The sequence below is a fragment of the Asparagus officinalis genome, chromosome 8, assembly GCF_001876935.1.
Source record: "Asparagus officinalis chromosome 8, Aspof.V1, whole genome shotgun sequence".
NCBI lineage: Eukaryota > Viridiplantae > Streptophyta > Magnoliopsida > Asparagales > Asparagaceae > Asparagus > Asparagus officinalis.
The window spans coordinates 11,915,555-11,940,558 of NC_033801.1; the positions used below are offsets into that span (position 1 = coordinate 11,915,555).

The window sequence follows — 25,004 nt, forward strand, 5'->3', positions numbered from 1 at the left end:
TTTCGTGCATTTTAAAGATTATATTTTTCAAAATTGATCTTTTTTCGATCAGCTTTGGTGACTTACCAAAAAGAGGTTGATATTGCAAATTGCTGCACCAAAAAAAATAAATCAATTTTACTAATTATTTTTTTTAAAAAAAGAAGTCATTTTCAAAAATTTGACGCCACCATAAATTATACGATTAAAGAGCTATGTGACCTTATGAATAAAAGTGGCAACCCCAACTCATTTGAGTAGCGAATTCCCATTAATTCTTAATGGGTCAAATCTAAAAAAAAAAAGTGCCTCTAGGACCCATTAATTTAAATTGCCCTATTCACCACATATCAAATAACTACCATCAATTTTGGGGGAGAAAACACATGTTTATATTGAAATTGATGTGTTTAGTGACGTATCGAATGATGTTATTATTCGATGATTTCAAAACATGAAAACACACGAAGGTCAATTGTAATTGTATTAAGTTAAATAACTTTCATATCTTATTATAGTTTCTTAATTTGAATGTGAGCAAAAAAATTAGTAGTATTGTCATTTTATATATATTGTCATTTTACTATTTTGAATTTCTGGGCTCATCTTGTAAAGAAATTATGCAGGAAGGAAAAATATGACTATATGTGTTTTACTATCAGTTTTTAAATCATGCAAATAATAGCAAGGAATTATAAAAATAACACACTGAACCAGTGAAAATAGCGCATAAAATGGTGGAATACTCATAATTTTCTCTTTGTGCCTGTGATTTGACATTATTGTGTTTGCTCATGGGCGTAGATATTTCGAAAATGGAAGAATCTTTAGATCTTATCTATATAGGGAACAGGAATTCAATTATGAACTTAGACTTGTGTGACATTTTTTCTGTGCAAAATTAGACTCGTGACCTTGCAAGTTCATCAAATCGTAAGTTTTGAATTGTCCTGTCCTGCAGGCCTAGGGGTCTAAGGTTGGTGCAGGCTAGTTTATTTATGTGACGAGCCAAGTCCAAGCAGTAGGACTCCTTCATCACGTGTTCATTTAATCAGGTTGCTTGTGGGCCTTGATTGTTAATCGATCTCATTTTTAAGGCCCCTTTTAGTGTTGGGCCTCAATTGTAAGCAGGGTTTCGTGAGTACTCATCGCACAACTCTTAATTGGATATATGTTACTAATCCAAGGTATATAAGTGCCGTCTTAATAATCAGTATATCACAAAAAGGGGGAAAAAAAGGAAAAGAAAACACCTACTTGAAACCAAATTGGATGTTTGTTCATTCTAAGATATTAATAATAGAATCCAAATACAAAAAGGTAAAATTATAAATTGTATGGCGTGAGGAGTCATTTGCAAAATACAAGTGGCCCAACTCACTTGGCGTTTATTCAAATCACCTTCCATAATAACGTCCTGTGTTTCTGATTTCATGGAAGCAAATATTAAAATCGACTTCCACCATAATTGGGCCTAAAGCCCAATTAAATGGCCTAACCCACTTTCGTATAAGGAAAATAGCATATATAACGAAATAAATGATAAATAAAGAAATAAACTTCAAATCAAAACCAAGGCCACCCACTCGGTTCCTCTATCCTCTGCAACTGAAAGCAAGAAAATAATGCAGCTTCTTCAAGTTCCATCAAATACTCTCCCTCCTTTATCAAGAACACACCCAAATGAAGGTACCCTTTAATTTCTCCTCAATTTCTTGCTCTCATTCTCTCTCTTTCAAATTGATGGTTATCTCACCCTCACCGTTTTGTTGCAGGGCTTGTTTGCAGTAGGCGACCATTTCTTGTTCCTATGGCTACTCAGTGCTTTAGCCATTGGAGGCCGAGTTTGAGCTCATTCCATATAAGAGCAACGCAAGCTCAAGGTTCCTTCTGCTACCTGAAACTTTATTAACCCAACCAAATTCATGAGAAATTAGTTGAAATTAGTATGTTTGGGTTTTTTGAGGCTCAAGTTTGACTAACATATGAATCTTGTTCAGGGGATTTGTGAGGTATGGTTATATTGAAGTCATTCATGATTCCAATAAGTTCTGTGAGGTGAACCACTTGGGTTTTCACTTTTAGTAAATGAATTTAAGGAACTTTGTTAGTTACAGTGTGGATGAGAAATGCTTCTTCTGCGAAAATCAATACCGAATTGTCCGGATTCTACGTATTGATCTTTATGAACTCGATTGAGCTTTTAGTGGGACGTTCACATTGTGTGTAATATCCCAATTCTCAATAGCTACAACAAGTCTACAGAACATTGATGCTCATGATGAGTAAGTGCCGAATGGTGGAAATACCTTTCGAGCTTTATTTTCCAAGAATCACTACATCCTCTATGAAAAATTCTTGATATCAGTTGAATTCCGGGGGGAGGGCGAAAAATTGAAAAGCATAAGGATCACATTCCCAGCTTGTCTTGACCCATTATGCACTGAAAAAATGCACACAGTCAAGCAAAATCTTTACTTTGTGAATCTCGAGACCTGTTGGACTTATATCTTCTCCTTTTTCAGCTGGCACCTCGCCAATATCAGTTGATAAAGAAAAGGAAGATGTATTGAAGGCTTTATCCCAGATCATAGATCCAGATTTTGGAACAGACATTGTTTCATGTGGCTTTGTGAAGGATTTGCAGATTGATGAATCATCTAAAGAGGTGATAATGGGCTTGCCCTGAGAAATTTCTATCATGTTATTTAGATCACATGATTGTGGCTGACAGATTTTTTTGCTTGTGTGAATTTAGGTTTCATTTCGTTTGGAACTCACAACTCCAGCATGCCCAATCAAGGACATGGTAAATGGAATCACAGTTGTTGGTTTGTCACATACTTTGTGTTTATTTATGTAAAAGATTCCTTTTTCACCGGTAATTTATGCGATGAAATGTAATTGTTAGAGTCATCTAATAGAATCTGTTGTTTAAATTTTTTTCTTAGGAAAAAGAGCTTCTAGGATATAAATTAGACAAACGGAAGCTTCATGTAGAAGTTCAGTTACTATGGACGCTAGAGGAGGTCTAAAGTAACATTATTTGATTTAAGAGTAAATTACAGCAAACCTTTAATTATTGCCACTTTTGAGATGGAGCTTGTGAATTATCAAACTTAACTGCTACCATATAACAATTTCTCTCAGTCTAAACCAGATGACATCAAACTCCTTCTAACCACATTATATTCTTGTACTTGTATGACATTATCTATAAATGAAGTTATGTATTCATGCATATTGAAATACAGTGGATTTCTTCCTAAATGCCTAAGACACTTTCAGTTCCTGCCAGTTTGAACAAAGAGCAAATGAGGTTGTGGCAGCACTTCCATGGGTTAATAAAGTTAGCGTGGAAATGTCGGCGCAGGCTGCGAAATCTGTTTTTGCTGGAGAACTTCCCAAGGGACTACAAAATATTTCAAATATAATTGCAGTTTCTAGTTGCAAGGTAAAACTTCCGATATCCTCTACAATAATATTCCTTTCCCTATACTTCTCATTCCAAATGCTAATATTATCATAATCACAATGAACGCTTCCAAAAGCTATTTATTGAATTCAAAGACATTCAATACTGTCATCGACCAAAATATCTAGATTTTTCTTGGACTTCTAACTGCATTGTGATCTTTGCACATTACATCTGATACTAGTCTCTAATCATCATAGTTAATTGTGTCACATAGGTATAGATACTTCGGAAAATGGGGAAAATGCCAATTCAGGTTATTCCCATTGGTTACTCTTATCACTCGACATTATACAAACAAGGATGAGGGATCATCTCATTCATATTTGTTGCTTATTACTTAATTCAGACTGGCAGTTTTACATACTTTATTTGATGTTATTCAGTCACTGTATATTGTTAGACAATCATCGTCTCTTCACTAGCTATTTAAATGAAAAAAACTAATGTTTCTAAAACATGCAGGGAGGTGTTGGAAAGTCTACCGTAGCTGTAAACCTTGCATACACATTAGCTGGTATGGGTGCTAGAGTTGGCGTCTTTGATGCCGATGTTTATGGTCCAAGTTTACCGACGATGGTTTCTCCTGAAAACCGATTGTTAGAAATGGTACTTTTCTAAAGCAGATTGATCTAAACACATATCATTAAAGTTCCATATTTGTGAACCTGAAGCAGCTTCTTTCTAGAACCCAGAAACAAGAACCATCATTCCAACAGAGTATTTGGGTGTAAAGTTGGTATCTTTTGGGTTTGCTGGTCAAGGACGGGCTATTATGCGGGGTCCAATGGTATCAGGGGTCATCAATCAATTGCTAACTACTGCTGAATGGTATGATGGATATTTTAAGTTAGCTTTAAATTAGAAGTGTGACTACTCTTAACCACCAGATAAATCTGTATAATTATAATGCTTTAGAAATCCAGACTTCTGTTTTCATTGTTTGTGGTAAAATTCCCTTTGATACTTGCTTATTAGTGCATAGATGCTTCCTCCTCTTGATTCTTTACTAGGCAAGGAGATTTTTGTGACTCTTCTAGTCCTAGATGCATTAGTTTAAACTGCATGCCGTAAGGTGCCTACCTACTTACCCTATGATGGGCTCTCTCTTCTTGGTTTGCTAGAGCGTTTGGATAGGAATCAATGGGCAGAGTGAGCACTTGATGGGCAGAAGTTTTTGTAGCTGGAATTTTCAAATAGATCTAACCTTAAGCTGTCATATTAGTGCATAGATGCTATAATTTATATGATGGGCTATCTTTCTTCTTGGTTGGCTAGAGCTTTTGGATAGAATTTGACCACTCACATAACGAGAGCTACTTGCCTAGTTATGGAACTTCCAAATTGTAAAATGAATACGCCCCTAGAGTAAGTTAATAGTTTGCTTTGAGAGTGCAGGATATGTTTTATGATGGAGGTGTATACTTCTGTTTCTTATGCTGAACATCATGATTTATATATCATCAGGATCACTTTTGTCATGTCGTCTTTACATGTAGACTTGCTGTCATATCTTTTATGCCTTCATATAAGGCATTTGTCTACTAATTCTCCATCTGAAAATTTTTAGTATGATGATCATTCTTTTTGCATTCAATACTACACAGATTTTGTGGTCCTGACTATTGCACCATACAGGGGAGAACTGGACTATCTTGTTATTGATATGCCACCTGGAACTGGTGACATTCAACTTACTTTGTGTCAGGTTCATATTTTCTCTATATCTACAAACCTGAGTCTTTTATTTTTATCGTCCAGAATTATGGTTAAACATTCATTTTATCAGGTTGCTCCACTGACTGCAGCAGTGATTGTTACCACCCCACAGAAGTTAGCATTCATTGATGTTGCTAAAGGAGTCCGCATGTTTTCAAAACTTAAGGTACTCATCTTAGATAATTTATCTTGAAGAGACTATATACAGAAATTGTCATAATAGCACTTACTGATGTTTATTGGCCCGTCGTTCCAACTTCAGTATATGGGTTTGTTAGATATTAGTTTTTTGGTACCAAAGTAGCACAATAATTGTTATACAGTTAGTATTATTCTTCTTAAAATGTAGCCTTCAGTTATTTACAATGTAAAGAATGAAAAAAATGATCATATAGGAGATTACATTTTACGTGATTCAATTTGAGAAAAGTAGTGCTTAGTAATTATTCTGAGGAATTTCTCTTTTGAAGGTTCCCTGCGTTGCAGTAGTTGAGAATATGTGCTACTTTGATGCTGACGAGAAGCGCTATTACCCTTTTGGTAAAGGTTCCGGTTCTCAGGCATGTAATTGAATAGTTCAACTTATTTCATTATCAAGGTGAAGTTATCTTGATTTTAATATGCCAATTTGCTCTTTATAGGTTGTCCAGCAGTTTGGAATACCTCATCTTTTTGATCTTCCCATTCGACCAACGGTATGTCTTAGGTTGAATTCCTGATATCATAAGAAAAGACTATCACTACATAATAAGATACTTTCGATGCAAAACTACTATGTAACTAGTGGAAAGAGTTATGTCTAAATTTAGGGAATAGATTTATACGGCTGATAATTATGGTTGTGTAAGTTTTTCTTGGATGTATTAGATTTTTTTCCCATACATGACAATCCCTTATTTAGAGGTGGATTTACTCATCTAAAAGTAGGTACTCTACATGGCAATATGTAATTAATCTTATTGATGTCTAATTTGAATTGCCTAAAGGAATCATGACTAGTTTATAGGCATAGGCATATAATAATAGTGAGCTATTTGTTTCTCAATTTCAATCAATGTTTATGTAAATGGTTCATTTCTTAGTTTTGTAACATAGAATTCCCTTTGGCAGTTATCAGCTTCTGGAGATAGTGGAATTCCTGAAGTGGTGGCTGATCCTCTAGGTGAGGTGGCAAGCACATTTCAGAATCTCGGAGTTTGTGTTGTTCAACAATGTGCTAAAATTCGTCAACAAGGTAGTTTATCTTCCAGCATCAATTTGATTGCACACTATGAATAAAGCAATTTTATTAGCACTTACTGCACACTATAAAACTAATTTTATTAGCATAATACCTGCTAATTTCTCTCCAACATGCGAAGAATGAGGAGCCTATGTCTAGGGGCTTGTCTATCTTGGCATTCTTTGAAGATATTTAAAACCGGATATACTGTTGAGATTAATTCAGAATATATGTGCCCTTTCAATCCATGCAGTATGGCATATATTTCAGTCCCTGATATATTTGATATGCTTGATTGTAAAATAAAGTATCCTTCCATCTAATAACTTTTGTCTATCTGACTAATCAGAGAGTCTAGATTCTTGATTAATAATGGAGTTTCTCTCAAAGAAATGAATGCGAAGATGCATATGATCTTAGCGTACTAATATATATTATAATATATATATATATATATATTATATATATATATATATATAATATATAGAGAGAGAAATATGGGTATGTCGCTTGCGTACCAAGCACAAAAATTTGTGCTTGGTAGTGAGGTGTCAAATCCCCCTCCACTCATTCAAGATGTGGGAACAAATTCATATGGGTAGTGAGTGGATAGGAATGTGACACATCACTACCAAGCACAAAATTTGTGCTTGGTACCAAGCATACCCCCATTATTTCTCATATATATATATATATATATATATATATATATATATATATAATATATATATATATATATATGATAATACTTTATTATATATATACTACTATATACTACCTACCCCTACCCTACTACTATACTCACCTTACTACTCTAGTCTATACTCATTATAATTACAGCTTCCCTTCCGCTCTTTATTTTCTACTGTCTTCCTTGTGACAGAAATTATTTCTATTTTCAGTTTCCACGGCAGTATCCTATGATAAGTCTGTTAGAGCGATCAGAGTGAGGGTACCAGAGTCAGATGAAGAATTCTTGTTGCATCCTGCAACAGTGAGACGGAATGATCGCTCTGCTCAAAGTGTGGTATGTAAATTATTCTGTTATATCGGATGCAACATTTTATTTACATTTTGGAACTGCTGAATAAAGCTCCAAAAGATCTAGATTCTCATGAATTAAGGCAATACTCATGAATATACCATCTTGCAGTAAAATTGTTGGATATGCCACACCATTAATCCTCATAAGAATATTAAATTTTCAAGAATGGATGGAAAACAATCACCTTCTGGAGCCCATTGCATAGAAAAGTAAAATCCCATGAGTTACAGTATCTTTTGATCTTCACTGTTGCATAGTAAAATTTTCATGCCATGAGTTTTATCTGCTTGTATTAAATGCTTAGTTGCAAGTTCAGCAATAAGGAAAAAACACGGGTGCTTATTCATTTAGGATGAGTGGACGGGCGAGCAGAAGCTACAATTTGGAGATATCCCTGAAGATATTGAGCCTGAAGATATCCGACCAATGGGTAACTACGCAGTCTCAATAACATGGCCTGATGGGTTCAGCCAGGTAATACTAGTTGTATTTTACTAATTCCTTTATCTAAGTATTCTATATTGGGTGCATGAGAACATTAATGCTGGCATATCTAACGCTTGTTACATCTATAACAATAAATCTGTTTTCTGGTGGCTATAATAGGATCGTTAAGTAAGCCACTAACTACATGACTTTGAATAGGAGATATGGTTACGGTGGTGTTGAATTTATGCCCTTGAATACTTATTTTCACATCGCATGTTCCAAGAATAATGACGCGGCATTGACATAAACACAATAGAGACAAAGAGAACACACAAGGATTTAACGTGGTTCAGTCAGTGTAACCTAAATCCATAGGCGGAAGATAGCAAATGAATTTACTCATCAAAATAGAGAAGATTATAAAGGAGATCATTCTCAAATATCTCCCCAAACTCACAAACAAGAGAACACTTAAAGCTCTTTATCTTTCTTTTTCTCTCCTTTTCTTTTCACTCTTTCTCTTTTTTTTGTGTCCGATGCATTTTTCACCCTTCACATTGCTCCCCCTTTATAATACTTCACCTCTAAATGTGAAATAGACATTAGGGTGTGTGCAATAGGTAGGCGAGGACTCAATATAGTAGTGTCAGGTGTTGAAAAAGAGCCGCAATTTTTGACAGCCATAATGTTTGACTTCATATTCAAGGTACTTCACAAATATGAGTGAAAATGGAGTTTTGAGAGTTACTAAAGACTCTCTTGTTGTGATGAAAGGAAAGGAAGTAAATACACTATATATCCTTGAAGGCAGTACAGTGACAGGTGTTGCAGTAGTATAATCCTTAAAGGATTTAGATTCTGACACTTCACGTTTATGACATATGTGATTAGGGCATATGTGTGAGAGAGCACTAGATATATTGAGCAAACAAGGTCTTCTTTGTGGTTAGAAAACTAGCAAGTTGGACTTTTATGAGCATTGTGTTTTTGACAAACGCCATAGAGTTCTTTTGGTACTGGTGTCCATGAAACTAAAGATACTTTAGATTATATCCATTCAAATGTTTGGGGTCCTTTAACATCGAAAGGTGGAGCTTATTTTCTGCTAAAATTAATTGATGATTATTCCAGAAAAGTTTGGATGTATTATTTGAAGCATAAGAGTGATGTTTTTGCAACCTTCAAACAGCGGAAGGTTATGATTGAGAACCAAACATGAAAAAAAGTGAAGCGCTTTAGAACCGACACGGGATGGAGTTTTGTTCCATAAAGCTTAACCAGTTCTGCAACAATGAAGGTATTGTACGTCATCGTACAATTCGGCATACACAAAAGTAAAATGGAGTTACAAAAAGAATGAATAGAATATTTTTAGAGAGAGCTCAGTGCATGCTCTTTAATGCTGATTTGTCAAATGACGTTTGGGCCGAGATAGTCAGTATAGCTTGCTATTTGATAAATAGATTTCCTTCTACAACGATTAATTTTAAGACCCCAGGAGAGGTATAATCTGGTGCCCCTGCTAATTACTCTCATTTATATTTAGTTGCTTTGCTGATTTTCATGCTAATGATGGTAAGTTTGAACCTAGAGCAAAGAAAGTAATCTATTTAGGATATGCTACTGGGTAAAGGGATATAGATTGTGATGTTCTGATCACAAGTCACCTAAGTAGGGATGTTACTTTTTATGAGAAATCCATGCTTCACACGAGAAATGAGTTCGTTATTGATACTGTAGGTATTGAAAAGAATTCTAGTAAACAGGTGGAGCTAGAGAACTCCACTTCAAAGGGAGTGCTTTAGGGCACTCATGTTGAACTGGTTTATACTGCTGATGGTTCAACTTTAGACATTAATACACCGCAAGAATAATAATACAATATTTCCACGGGAGAACAAAAAGGCAGATTCGACCTACTCAACGTTATGCAGACATGGTTGCTTACGCTTTGAGCATAGCAGAATTGTTTGAGATCCCATAGCCTTCTACCTGCAATAAGGTTATTAGTGGCAGTGAGGCTACAGATTAGACTGTTGCAATGACTGAAGAGATGGAGTCTCTTTACAAAAATCAGACATGAGAGTTAATGAAGCGACAAAGGGGATAGAAAATCATTGGCTACAAACGGGTCTTCCAGTAGAAAGAAGGAACTCCGGATCTAGATTCTATTAGATACAAGACACGCTTAGTAGCTAAATGTTATAGTTAGACTGAAGGTATTCTCTCCAGTTATAAAGTACACCTCAATCCATGTGTTGCTTGCCATAGTTGCTCACTTTGATTTGGAGCTTAAGCAACTTAATGTGGAAACAACCTTTACGCATTAGTTAGAGGGGTTCGTTGTTGAAGCAATCTCAGCTTGAGGAGAAGATCTTTATGTATTAGTCAGAGGGGTTCGTTGTTGAAGGTAAAAAAGATCATGTCTGCATGTTAAAGAAATCTCTTTATGGGTTAAAGCAATCTCCGAGACAGTGATATTTGAGATTTGATACTCTCATGTTTGAGCATGGTTATTCTAGGAGTAAATATGATAGTTGTGTTTATCATAAAAGCTCAATGATGATTCTTTTCTATATTTACTTTTGTATGTTGATGGCATGTTAATTACAACTAAAAGCATGTTAGAAATCAACGAGTTGAAATCTTAGCTCAAGCATGAGTTTCAGATGAAAGATCTGAGAGCAGCGAAGAAGATTTTAGGGATGAAGATCCACAGGAACATACGAAAAAGAAATTTATTTCTATCTCAGGAGAAATATATCAAGAAGGTATTGGAGAGATCTGGCATAATTGATGCCAATTCTGTGAAGACTCTGCTTTCTGCTTATTTTTATCTTTTAGCAGATTTGTCTCCTCCGACTGAAGAAGAGGAGCAGTACATATTTTGTGTTCCTTATGCTAGTGTAGTAAGAAGCATTATGTATGTATGATTTGTAGCTGTCTTGATATTTCACATATAGCCAGTGTTATGAGTCAATATATGGATAAGCCTAGAAAGATTAATTAGCCGTCTGTGAAATAGATACTTAGATATTTTAGAGGATCTACTAATATGAGTTTATATTTTGGTAGGAACATATTTAGATTGCAGAATATTTGGCTATTCTGATTCAGATTATGCAGACGATTTGGATAAGAGACTATTCCTGACAGGTTATATATTCACTCATTTAGGTAGTGTCATTAGTTGGGAGGCGACTTTAAAGTCGATGGTTACTTTGTCTATTACAGAGGCAGAGTGTATGGTAGTGACAGAAGTAGTGAAAGAAGTTGTTTTGGTTAAAATGTTTGGTTGAAAATCTCGGCTTACACTAATGTGTTACTATAATATTTTGTGATAATCATAGTGTAATACATTTGACAAAGCATCAGATATATCATGAAAGAACTAAACATATAGATATTATGTATCATTTTATTAAGAAAATTAAAGTCATCAAGATTGAAAAAATTGGTATTGCTGATAGCCTAACATATATGATGATGAAGCCTGTATCTTTATGTAAGTTCGAGCATTATCTCGAATTGCTTGGAGTTCAACAACATAGAGGTTAAGCCTGTCAAGGGCATCAAGCGTGACAGCAAGAGTGGAGAGAAGAGTTATCATATTTAAGTCAAGGTGGGGATTTGTGAAGTGCCTTGAATACGGAGTCAAACATTGCGGTTATCAAAAATTGTGGTTCTTTTCAACACTTAGCTCTACTATTTTGAGTCCTAGCCCCCATCATAATATTTATTACATATTAGAGGTAAAGTGTTATAAAAGGGGGAGAGCTGTGAAAGGTAAAAAATACATCGGACAGAGAAAACAAGAGAGAGAGAGAGAAAAGAAAAAAAGAGAAAAAGAAAAAAGAGAGAGTTTTGAGTGTTCTCTTCTTTGTGAGTTTGGAGAGATATTTGAGAATAATCTCCTTTATAATCTCCTTAATTATGATTAGTAAATTTCTTTGTTATCTTACCCGTGGGTGTAGGTCACACTAACTAAGCCACGTTAAATTATTATGTGCTGTTCTCTTTGTCTCTAATGTGTTTATATCAGTGTTATGTCATTTTTCACTTTGTATGGACATCTTTTGTGTCTGTGAAGTCCTTGTTTGTGGGAAAATTTGCAGTAAAAAGACAATGAAAGAAAATTGACTTGTATTCTCTCAAAATCGATTACAATTTGGATTTCCTGATTACAAAAGAGAGGAGAATGAATTTGATTCTCCCCTTTGTTTAAAACTGGGTTCTTCACGGTGACGATGGAGTGCCTCCCTCGAATGCTCGCGTCGAGTTTGCTCTCCGTTGACGATCCGACGTTTTGCTTCACTGGAACGATGTCTTCTCCTCACGATTCGACGCTGTGGAGAACTTGCGTGGTAAGTTTTAGAACTCTGGACGAGTTGATAATTCTGAACGAGTTTTAAACTCTATGAAAGAGTTAATTTGAGCCGAAAGTTGGTTATTAAGCCAAGGAATAAAAGCTCTCTGTTGTCGATCTCCAGATCCGAGAATGCTCCAAAGATCCTCTCTTTGCTGCCAAGCTCCAGGGTCAATCCGAGCCAAGAAGATCCAACCCTTCGCTGCCAAGTCCCAGATCTGAAAATGCCAGCCGAAAAATCCTTGAACTTCGGACGAAAGAAGCTAACCCCGAACTCAGTTGAGTTTACTCGCTTTTATAGGGGATTAAGGGGGTGTAACCGCCCCTTAAATCACTCCTAAGTGGGGTGTAACCGCCCACAAATCATGGGAACCGGTTTTGGAACCGTTCAGCTCATGTTTGAACGAGTCAAACGCCCACGTTGGCATTCAGGACCCTAACTCCGTATTTTAGACTAGAGACGTGGAGTTGGGTACCCGCTGGGCATTGAAAAACGCGGGTCCGACCCCAGCGTTTTAATGTTGTAACGCGGGTCCGACCCCAGCGTTTTAATGTTGTAACGCGGGTCCGACTCCAGCATTTTGATGTTGTAACGCGGGTCCGACTCCAGCGTTTTGATGTTGTAACGTGGGTTCGACCCTCGCGTTTTGATATTGTAACGTGGGTCCGACTCCAGCGTTTTGATGTTATAACGTGGGTTCGACCCTCGCGTTTTACTGTTAACATACGGGGAGGACCTCCGCGTTTTGGTGTTGATACACGGGGAAGACCTTCGCGTTTTGGTCTTAGAGCGCGGTGATGAGTTCCGCGTCTTGCTTTGGAGAGATTATCAACAAGTAATCTCTTTTGTCATAGCGTTGCAAAGATCATTGTCTTGTAATCTTCGTCTTGGCTCCTTGAGAATATGAGAGTCGTCAGATTGTAACTCCCGATGTTGATTGTGAATGCTGTTGAACTAGAGCTCTCATCGGTTGTCGTGAAGGTCGTCAGATTGTAACCTTCAGCGATCTACGTGAAAGTCTTCAAATTGTAGCCTTATGGAAGTCGTCAGATTGTAACTTCCATCATCGGTGTTTGATGGGGGATAAGCTATCTATTGTGATTTTTAGACAGCCTACAGAACCCCCTCTAAAGTTTTCGAAAGTTCGCGGTTGACTGGGACGAATTTTTGAAATACTTTGGATCTCAACTCCGATCCTGGAGCTGTTGATTCCTTGTTGTAAAGGAGTCGTTCTCTGCACTCGCTTCGAAGGTATCTTGGTTGAAGGGATTTACCATGTAGGACCTGTGTGAAGGTATGCGTCATAATCCTGCTTCTGGAATATTGAGGTGTATCCCTACGTTTTGAACTTGAGACGCGGGCCTCACCCTTGGATGTTGAATTTGGAACACGGGTGTGACCTCGGCGTTCGGTTTTTTGCATCGCGGGTCTGACCTCAGCGTTTTGACTTAAGACATGGAAGTGGCTTCCGTTTATTTTTAACTAAGTCTTTGAGACTTGTCTTTAGCTCATCTGTTTCAAGTCCCGGCTCACATCCATTAAGTTAATGGACCTACGAACATGCATAGGATTTTTGGCAAACCCTCAGCCATCAACGGATTTGATAAGCCTTTACCGACTACCGTTTGAGTCGGGCTAGCATGTGAATTATTTGAACCCGTTTCACATGTAACGTTTTGCTAAGAGAATGAACCCTCTTAGACTTAATGCTATGATTTTGAATACATAGACTTTGTCATTTTTACGGAAAAAACTAACCGGCAACGCGTGTTAGGCGTTGACTTATCCCTAATTAGGGATCGAGATAAAGTCCCCCATACGTGTGAGGCATGGATTTTGATATCTTTTTCACGGTAAAAGATTAACCGGTAACGCGTGTTAGGCGTAGACTTATCCTTACTTAGGATTTGAGATAAAGTTCCCCATGCGTGTAAGGCATGGATTTTGGCGTTATTAATAACGACCTGCTACGATGTTGAATACGTAGACTTTTGTCCTTTTTACGGTGAAAGACTAACGGCAACGCTTGTTAGGCGTTGACTTATCCCTACTTAGGATTCGGGATAAATTTCCCCATGCGTGTAAGGCATGGATTTTACGCATGGATTTTGGCGTTATTAATAACGACCCGCTACGATATTGAATATGTAGGCTTTGTTATTATTTCTTCCTGTGTTACTTGAAACACTAAAAAAAAGTTGGAAGCGCCAGAGGTGTAATATTAACTTGGCATGAATTTCCACTTAGAGTGAAATTCAGAAATTTTCTTTATTATCACTAGGATAATTCCAGAAAATATTTAATCCGCTAGGGGTTTTATAATAAAGACTTGCTATTCTTGTTGAAAAGAGATTAACAAGTTTATTAGGGAATTTGACTGTTAGAGGTGTGATGTTAACCTAACAGTATTTTATGGGCTTATCGCTCTATTGAAGAGAGTCGATAAGCTGGTTTGATCGTCAGAGGTGTGATGTTAACTTGACTAAAATTTACGGACCTATCGCTCTATTAAGGAGAGTCGATAAGTTGATTTTGTCAGAGGTATGATGTTACCCTAACAAGAAGAATATTACTATCAGGGCAAGTTTGATGACCTATCGCTCTATTGGGGAGAGTCGATAAGTGGATTGTCAGAGGTTTGGTGTTAACATGACAGGTTTGTGGACCTATCGCTCTATTGAAGAGAGACGATAAGTTGATTTTGTCAGAGGTATGATGTTAACATGACGGAAATTTGTGTTGCGATTGGAGCAACTTTGGAGACTTATCACCCTATTGACGAGGATTGATAAGTGGATTGTCAGAGGTATAATGTTAACGTGACAGGAATGTGTTGCGATCGGAGCAACTTTGTGGACTTATCATCATATTGAAGAGGATTGATAAGTGGGTTGTCAGAGGTATGATGTTAACGTGACAGGAATGTGTTGCGATCGGAGCAACTTCGTGGACTTATTATCCTATTAAAGAGGATTGATAAGTGGGTTGTCAGAGGTATAATGTTAACGTGACAGGAATGTGTTGCGATCGGAGCAACTTTGTGGACTTATCATCCTATTGAAGAGGATTGATAAGTGGGTTGTCAGAGGTATAATGTTAACGTGACAGGAATATGTTACGATCGGAGCAACTTTGTGGACTTATCATCCTATTGAAGAGGATTGATAAGTGGGTTGTCAGAGGTATAATATTAACGTGACAGGAATGTGTACTTGTGACTTGCACAAGATTTTGGGAATTAGCGTCTCGCTGGGGAAACTTTCTAGGTGAGTTTATCATCAGAAGGGATGAATTTTGATGCTAAGATTTTGAAGACTTAGTGTCTTGTTGGGGAAGATTGCGATTTGAGCAATTTTGAGGACTTATCGCTCTATCGAAGAGGATTGATAAGTTGATTATCAGAGGTATATTGTTAACGTGACAAATTAGGAGCGATGCCAACTGAATTCATACTCCGTGGGGGTGATGATCATCAAAAGTGTAATGTTCACTCGACGATGTGAAAGATTCGTTACTCTTAATCCAGTGGATCCCAAGTAACCAACCCCCAGTCTAGATTAAGACTTAGCAGGGGAATAAAAAGAGGTAGACAGTGGATCCCAAGTAACCAACCCCCAGTCTAGATTAAGACTTAGCAGGGGAATAAAAAGAGGTAGACAATACACATCGTCTAGTGAGGCACTATCCATGAAGTCGGAATAGAGTCACATCACCAGGTAGGCTATTATCTGATGAGTTTGACTATCAGAGATAACTGTTAACGTGATAGTTGTGGACTTGTCATCCTATTGAAGCGGATTAGCAGATTGATGGACTATCAGAGGTAACTGTTAACGTGATAGATTTATGGACCTGTCATCCTATTGAAGCGGATTAGCAGATTGATGGACTATCAGAGGTAACTGTTAACGTGATAGTTTTGGTAGATTCGCCATCCTATTGAGGAGGATTAGCTTCAATAGTCGTGGTATCTTCCTTATTAAGAAGAGGATTGACAAGTTGAGGGACTATCAGAGGTAGATGTTAACATAATAGTTTTGTGGACCTGCCCTCCTATTGAAGTGGATTGGCAGATTGATGGACTATCAGAGGTAACTGTTAACGTGATAGTTTTGTGGACCTACCATCCTATTGAAGAGAATTGACAGATTGATGGACTATCAGAGGTAACTGTTAACGTGATAGTTTTGATAGATTTTGTGGTTGACAGATGTATTCTATTAAACATAACAACTCAGAAACTTTATTACTCATAATCCAATGAACTACAAATAAACCAACCCCCAGTTTTGAACAAGTGCAGGGGGAAAAAGGAGTAGGCCACTATCTAATGAGTTTGACTATCAGAGGTAATTGTTAACGTGATAGTTATTAGAGACTCGGCATCCTACTGAAGAGGATTAGCTTCAGTGGTCGTAGTATCTTCTGGTTCTGACTGGGAAGAATGAGCTTGGTCCGATTGCTCTGTAAGTTGTGTTGACATGTCTCTACTAAGGTAGACTGTGTCATACCTGACGAACACCGGAGAGCCATGGTTCGGAACCTCTTGACGAAGGCTTTGACGGATTCTCTCTTCTTCTGCTTAGTGGCGAGAAGGGTATGGATGGAGACTTCTGTATCCTCTTTAAAAAATCTTGACAGGAAGAGTCTCTCTAGATCTGCCCACTTTTGGATACATCCGGCAGGAAGTTTCCTGAACCATTCAAAGGCAACTCCCTTAAGGGTGCCAATGAACAATCGAGCCAGTATGGCATCGTTTGATATTATATTCCCAGTCTGTGACTTGAAATGATAAATATGTTGGTTCGGTGATCCCGTACCGTCAAAAGTTTGTAGCGTCGGGACTTCAAATTTTGGAGGATAAGGGGCTGCATCCCATTCGACAGGATAGGGTCTGACAACTCCCTCGTCTTGGAGCTCGCTTCTGTTGGCTATGGCATTGAGACGGGCTTCCAATTCTTCCATTTTGGCAGACTAGAGATTCTGCTCGTTCTCAGTCTCTTTTGCTTCATCAGAGGAAGATTCCAGGTTATGGGCTTCTTGATCAGAAGCAGCACCATCAACCATTTTTTCCTTTCCTTTGCTTGTGTGAGGTCGGGATGAAGACGCTTTTTCTCTCCTGGAAGATTCTTGCCTAGGTGGCGAATCTATCTCCTGAGATTTGGTCTTGTCTGCGACGATTTGAGTCAACAGGGCCATGAGTTCATTGATGGCCTCTTGCTGAGATTTGAGCATGGCCTCCTGCTCATCAAGTCTCTTTGCGAGATCTTCATGGTTTCCCGTCATATAAGCGGAGCTCTCATGTTCAACAAAAGAGCTTGATGATTGTGACTCTACAATGGCTGAGTGTTCATCATCGGAATTGGTTCCTCTGGCTAACCTCCGATAGTTGACAGGGGAATGGCTCATGTTCGCGTCCGAGTGCGTCGGTAAACTCCTTCAAACTCGTTAGCGATTTCTCTGACGGTCGGCAAACGACTTGTCTCAGAGTCATCGGAACTAGGACCTGAGGCTTTCCCTCTGCCGATCACATTGATAGTGACATCAGGATACTCGGTCTCTGGAGACTTCTTCCTGTGCGAACGTCGTTGTTGGTTAGGCAAAGCAACGTTCATAAATTGGTTGAACACCAACAGTTTGGCCACATATGAGCAGCATTGACATCCTGAGAGGACCGTAGTAATCAGTCGTTCACATTGGAATAAACGAATGACTTGTTGCATCGGTCTTTCTCTCAATATGAACTCTCTCAAATCTGTTGTAAAGATTCGATGAGAATTACTCACTGATCGTGAGGTTTGAACTGGAACCCCCAGTCTATGATTGGACATGACTGGCTCTTGATGGACATGAATCTGGTTTAGATGCCTTGGATCCATGAACTTCTTATATCCACCTCTCAATCTAGTCGCGCTACGCAGAGTATTCGGGGGTCTCGCTGAGGTCGCGTTTGGCACTTGGGATTTGGCACTTGGGACGCTAAGGTCGCGTTTGGCACTTGAAACGCGAGGTCCGCATTTTGGTTTGGCAACGCGAGGGTCGCGCTCTTCAGTGTCGATGCGAAGGTCGCGTTTTGACTGAGAAACGCGAAGCTGAAGTTCGCTTTCAACGTAGACTTGGGGTCCGCGTTTTGGCTGTAAAACGCGCCATTGAGGGCTGCGTTCAGTCTGGTTCTCGCGAAGCTCATGTTTGGGCTCATAAATATGAGGCTTGCGTTCTAAAGTAGAAACGCGGAGCTCAGGGTCGCGTTTAAACTTACGAACGCGAAGTTCGCGTTGGTTGGAGGATCGACTTTCTCGGAGTTGTGCTCGTCGCTGAGACATTCTTCTTCGACGAGCAGCGTTCTTCTTGGCCTGTTTTAAGGCTTTTGCAAGGGCATCATCGGCTTTGATTGGATCTATCTCCGTCGTAGGCCTTTTACCACCCATGACACGTCGTGTTGACGCGGGTGTGGAGTTTTCAACTCGTTGAACGAGTTTGGCAAAGGCAGAGCCCAGTCCTTCAGAGGAGGGGCTGTTTGATGAATTTTGACCAAATGAGAGGACTTTCTTCGGCACTCCAGCAACAGTTGGATATTTAGTCTCCTTGGAGACTTTGTGGATCTTGCGCATAACCTTGGGGCTAAGGGATCCGGAGGAGATAGTTTAGTCTCCTTGGAGACTTTGTGGATCTTGCGCATAACCTTGGGGCTAAGGGATCCGGAGGAGATAGCTTCCTCAAACTTGGCTTGATCAAACTCTACCACGAGAGTTTCGACGATTGTTCCAGTGAGATGAACATCGGATTGCGCCACCACTTCTTCATCAGAGAAGCTTCTCTCCAGCGGAGTCGCCATCTTCTGTTTGTGGGAAAATTTGCAGTAAAAAGACAATGAAAGAAAATTAACTTGTATTCTCTCAAAATCGATTATAATTTGGATTTCCTGATTATAAAAGAGAGGAGAATGAATTTGATTCTCCCCTTTGTTTAAAACTGGGTTCTTCACGGTGGCGATGGAGTGCCTCCCTCGAATGCTCGCGTCGAGTTTGCTCTCTGTTGACGATCCGACGTTTTGCTTCACTAGAACGATATCTTCTCCTCACGATTCGACGCTGTGGAGAACTTGTGTGGCAAGTTTTAGAACTCTGGACGAGTTGATAACTCTGAACGAGTTTTAAACTCTATGAAAGAGTTAATTTGAGCCGAAAGTTGGTTATTAAGCCAAGGAATAAAAGCTCTCTGTTGTCGATCTCCAGATCCGAGAATGCTCCAAAGATCCTCTCTTTGCTGCCAAGCTCCAGGGTCAATCCGAGCCAAGAAGATCCAACCCTTCGCTGCCAAGTCCCAGATCTGAAAATGCCAGCCGAAAAAGCCTTGAACTCCGGACGAAAGAAGCCAACCCCGAACTCAGTTGAGTTTACTCGCTTTTATAGGGGATTAATGGGGTGTAACCGCCCCTTAAATCACTCCTAAGTGGGGTGTAACCGTCCACAAATCATGGGAACCGGTTTTGGAACCGTTCAGCTCATGTTTGAACGAGTCAAACGCCTACGTTGGCGTTCAGGACCCTAACTCCGTATTTTAGACTGGAGACGCGGAGTTGGGTACCCACTGGTTATTGAAAAACGCGGGTCGGACCCCAGCGTTTTAATGTTGTAACGCGGGTCCGACTCCAGCGTTTTGATGTTGTAACGCGAGTCCGACTCCAGCGTTTTGATGTTGTAACGTGGGTTCGACCCTCGCGTTTTGATGTTGTAATGCGGGTCCGACTCCAGCGTTTTGTTGTTGTAACGTGGGTTCGACCCTCGCGTTTTACTGTTGACACACGGGGAGGACCTCCGCGTTTTGGTCTTAGAGCGCGGTGATGAGTTCCGCGTCTTGCTTTGGAGAGATTATCAACAAGTAATCTCTTTTGTCATAGCGTTGCAAAGATCATTGTCTTGTAATCTTCGTCTTGGCTCCTTGAGAATATGAGAGTCGTCAGATTGTAACTCCCGATGTTGATTGTGAATGCTGTTGAACTAGAGCTCTCATCGGTTGTCGTGAAGGTCGTCAGATTATAACCTTCAGCGATCTACGTGAAAGTCTTCAAATTGTAACCTTCTGGAAGTCGTCAGATTGTAACTTCTATCATCGGTGTTTGATGGGGGATAAGCTATCTATTGTGATTTTTAGACAGCCTACAGTCCTCCGCTACAACATTGCAATTTTCTATTAGGTAGATGAATAACTTGCTCAACGCAATCAGGTTCCTCTTTGGGTGCCTGGGCAGTTAACTGTTTTTAGTGGATTTGGCTGCATATGGAAAATTTCACTTCTCAGTTTTCAATGACCTATATCGAGCTGAAAAACTACAATTAATGAGATATGTTGTTGTTTTCGGGTTTACATCTTGTGGAGAAAGTTCAAGACGTCATGTATCCATAAATAAGATTCTCTTTTAGAAAAACTGCAAGCCAAATAAGTAGAGTCAGAGAGAAAATATGTATTTACTTGTCTAGGATATTTCCTCTATTTCATTACGGAGAGTTACAAAGTATATTTGGGGTTTAGGATTTGGTTAGGTTCTCATGGATACATGTATGTCTAGCATATGTTACAAAATTCAGAATATGTTAAATGGAAGGGTTTCCCCCCTAAAACCACCTTATATTTAGAGTCAGTTTATGAAAATCACATTATATTTTCAATTTATATCTAAACAACCTACAAAATTAGTTTTTCTTCCAATCAACCACCTACACTACTTTGCTGTTAAAATTTGCCTAAAATCCCAATAATACCCTCACTTAATCTCATGTGTGAAGCACATGAGCTCTCTCGTTAATGCTCAACAAGCTTTCCACATGAATTAAGTGAGGGTTATTGGAATTTCATGAAAATTTTAGCACCAAAGTAGGGCTAGGTGTTTGATTGGTTGATTGGAAGAAAAACTAACTTTGCAAGTGATTTAGATATAAGTTAAAAATATAAGGTGGTTTATATAAACTGACCCTAAATGTAAGATGGTTTCTAGGAAAGAACCCTAAAAGGAAGTATTCAACGTGTCCATCAAGTCTCATCTCAAGTATCACATTCTCTGTTCAGGTTCATCTCCTTTGAATTACCATGCTACATATGATATAACCTATGTTACCTGAGTACTTCAAATTGGAACTGTACCTGTGCCTGACAAGTACCCATACCCGTACCCGTACCCATACCAAAACCTCTAGGACACTTATTGAATATATGCATACGTTTATTCATGTGTATACTCAATTATATAATACATGTTTTAATTTAAAACAATCCTTATACACTTCTTAGACGTATATTCTACACTTCACATCTATTTCTTACTTATTGGTCTTATGTAAATGAAAGTACAATATTGATCTTATAACTTATTAATTTTAATACATATAAATATACATACATATATATAGCCGTGTCTCCATACCTTACCTCTCACAAATTTGCCATGTCCGGTACAAATACCAGAACCCGTACCCCTACCCCTACCCATGCAACTCAAGCTATAACTAACAATGATTAATTTACCAAATTAATTATTTTTCAATTAAACTTTCCCGATACGTATTCCATTTCACACACAAAGAAAGACAAGGAAAACTATAAAGAGCACACAAGCAACGCTATGCCTCGATGAATGTTTTTACAAGTCTTGTTAATTGTTTTCTCATAGATGCCAAAAAAAACTTTATTATGGTTTGGATACTAATGCGTCATTTGCTGTAACCTCAAACCTCGGTTTTTGACTCGCTCTAACCTGCTTTGGCACTTTATATTCTATGAATTTACCTAAACCACACACACGAGCACAATTCAAACCAAATACGATAAATCAAACCAAACACAAAGATATACGTGGTTCGACAATTTACCTACATCCACGGGGAGAGGATAGGGAGATTTCACTAAATCAAGGAGAGTACAAAGGGTTACAATCTCACAAAATCACTCACACTAACCCTAAACCAAATCTCTCAACTTGCTCACAAGTTCTCCCTCTCAATATGCTCAGTACAATCTAAAAACTCTGTTAAGAAACCCTAGAAAATCGTGTTTTAATTTATATCAAAACACAAACTCAATGCGAACAGGAAACCTCAATCAGGCCTAAACCCGCTACGTGGTCGACCGCACATGACGCTGCGGTCGACCGGACAGAAGACAGAAACCCACGAAAAACCGATTACAGGGTCCTCGGTCGATCGTCGCACCACTCACGGTCGACCGCCAAAAGTCCAGAAACAATCTCTTTCTTGTGCACGTTCGCGATCGACCGCCGCGCCAGTCGCGGTCAACCGTGAAGCATCCAAACGTGTTTTCTGCCCATTTTTCCTGTATTCGCTTCAAAACTGTTATGTATGCCACCAATTCTTCTACTATGAGTTACCTTCTTAGCTCTTATAGCTTCAAAACCTGGTATTTTAGCCACTGATTCTTGCTCATATGTATTCCTACAACTTTGCAGATAGCACCATATGATCAATTACAGATGATAGAGAGGCTTGTTGATGTTCCTCAACCTACAACCGCAGATGTCACTGCTTCGTAAATCAGCATATCAAATGATAGTGGAGGTGTTCACGCATGCATAAGAAAATTGACAAACTAGCTTTTGAACAGTTTCGGATGACCATAAAACATGTGGAAGGAGAAGATTTATTATTTACCATTACTGTCAGTTCGGTGCGAAATTTGTATTGATATAGAACTGATGAAAAGTGGTATTGTATCAGAATAAGGATCGCCCCTTAATGTATCACAGATGAATAATTCTGGTGTAAATTTTTTTATATTTTTGCTTGAATATCATTTTTATCAGTTTCTTCTTTGTTCTGGACTTTGTTGTGTCGATGTGAATTAGGGCTAAAATTTTGTCATCCACTATTCCAGACATTTGTGCCTGCAGATTTGAGAGTGCGTTTGGTTAGAAGTAGTTGGTAATGCCTGTTCGACTGGTGTTACTAGATTTACAAAGAGTTATCGGAAAGCAAAATACTTAAAGAATAGAATAAATTATTGCTGCATGCATATTGAGAAATGTTCTAGCTACAGGAAATATGATGTAGAAAATACACTTGCAACTGCAACTACCGCAATGTGTGAATTCTCTGATCATGGCTAGCTCGAACATTATACTCGATCTAAACTCCCATATGGACATATTGCAAACCGAGCCAAAGTGAGGCAGCTACCCAGTTTTTCTTCAGTTTGCACTCAAGATCCTCTCACTACTGAGAGCTACATCTCAACAAGTATTGGCAATGCAAGGCACAAGTCAAAAGGGTGGACCAAATACAGCCACTCGCTTTCCTCTCGCAAGATTGTCTTCCCTTGTGCAGGCGGCAGCCGATGGAACTTGTGGAAATTATCTCTCGCATGACGCTGCCAATACTTTTAGATATTTGCATGCATATTTTTAGATATTTGTGCTGAAATTTGATGCTAAATTCCTACGGAAGGTAGATATAGTCATTAGAGCATGCAATTTGTCTGCTGCCTCACCTTCTTGATTGATTGTGACGATAGGATGCTTGAAGATATTTATGTGCAGGGTAAATTTTAGTAGTAATTAAATTAATTTGTTTCGCCTTCTCCTAGCCATGTTGACTAATGCAGTCATGATTGAAGCTATATAGAAAACTGCAGGTTATTTTAAGATAAATTTATATGGTAAGGAAATACAGGTGCAAGAGTACAAACTGGAAACCAAGGTCAAGTTCAATTATTAATGCAATGTTTAAGTTTGTACTGTTTCCATGAAGAGAAAGAAAAGGTACAGTGAGAATTATAAAATCTGAAAAGTAAGCAGAAACAAAAAAGAAAAAAATAATAATACAGACTTCTGGAAAAAATAATAGACCAACTGATTATTCAACATATCAATCTAACTCCTAGTCAGTCTCCCAACTAGATATTTGTCAAATATTTTACCAACTAGGACTCAAAAACTGGAAAGTTCCCAAAGTAGAAAAATCACTTCTACATCTGGACACATTTTCAACACGACCAAAGCCCTTCACGAAAGCCAAAGCTGCATGCATCATTACCCACTTCGGTTGTTACTTGGTCTGAGTGCGTTGGCCAATTTGGCAAAATGACCAAGGTTTTGTTCACATTGCGTGTTGTACATAGTGGCAATAAGATTAGGAGAACCTATATTAATTTGCTCATTGTAAACATAAAAGTAGAAATTTTAGTTGCAACAGAAATGAGAAGTATCCTTAATTAGTACCTGTTTTTTTTGTGATAAGGTGCTATGTTTGTCATCAACCCCTCCAATGATACAACGACACGATCGAGCTTATACCACTTCAAACCCACGTGCGACACCACCCTCATCCACTGCTCGCAAGATTATATGCCCAAGGATTTTGGGTTGTCCTATCTTGCTTACAAGCGGCCTTGATCGCGTCGTACTCTCCAGGTCCCATTTCCCCAAATATCTTTATCATGCCATTACCCCTTTTGGACTTGTCTTGGTGAGGGTTGGGAAAATTCAATGCCAAAAGGTTGCGCATTTAATTGACCTTTTTTTGGCTGAGGTGAAATCAGCATCTCCAAGGGGCGGGAAAAATCCGGCCCCTTAGCTAAATTAAGGGAGATATAAGGGAGATGTGGGACACGGAAAAAACCCCCTTCAGCCCATGTTCCTTAACTTCCTCATCAAATTAAGGGGAAGGTTAAAGTCCCTTAACCTTTCCCTTATAATTTTATATTAATATATATGTTTTTAGAATTAATTTATAGTTCATTAAATTCAGTTAATGTATAGTT

At 38.5% G+C, this 25,004-nt stretch overlaps 1 protein-coding gene across 2 annotated transcripts; it reads left to right on the forward strand.

Moving 5' to 3' along the window:
* Positions 551–23,063, forward strand: LOC109819638 (fe-S cluster assembly factor HCF101, chloroplastic). Of its 2 annotated transcripts, XM_020385426.1 has the most exons (15): positions 551–1,668; positions 1,755–1,862; positions 2,505–2,647; positions 2,738–2,788; positions 3,278–3,433; positions 3,920–4,063; positions 4,143–4,285; positions 5,093–5,162; positions 5,244–5,339; positions 5,644–5,733; positions 5,815–5,868; positions 6,284–6,407; positions 7,298–7,422; positions 7,792–7,914; positions 22,696–23,063. In XM_020385426.1, the coding sequence occupies exons 1-15, from the start codon at positions 1,605–1,607 to the stop codon at positions 22,777–22,779; spliced, it is 1,575 nt and encodes a 524-aa protein (XP_020241015.1). In that variant the 5' UTR covers positions 551–1,604; the 3' UTR covers positions 22,780–23,063. The 2 variants fall into 2 exon arrangements, with proteins under 2 accessions (XP_020241015.1, XP_020241016.1); XM_020385427.1 differs by lacking the exons at positions 551–1,668; positions 1,755–1,862 and having other exon boundaries at positions 2,509–2,647; positions 3,268–3,433.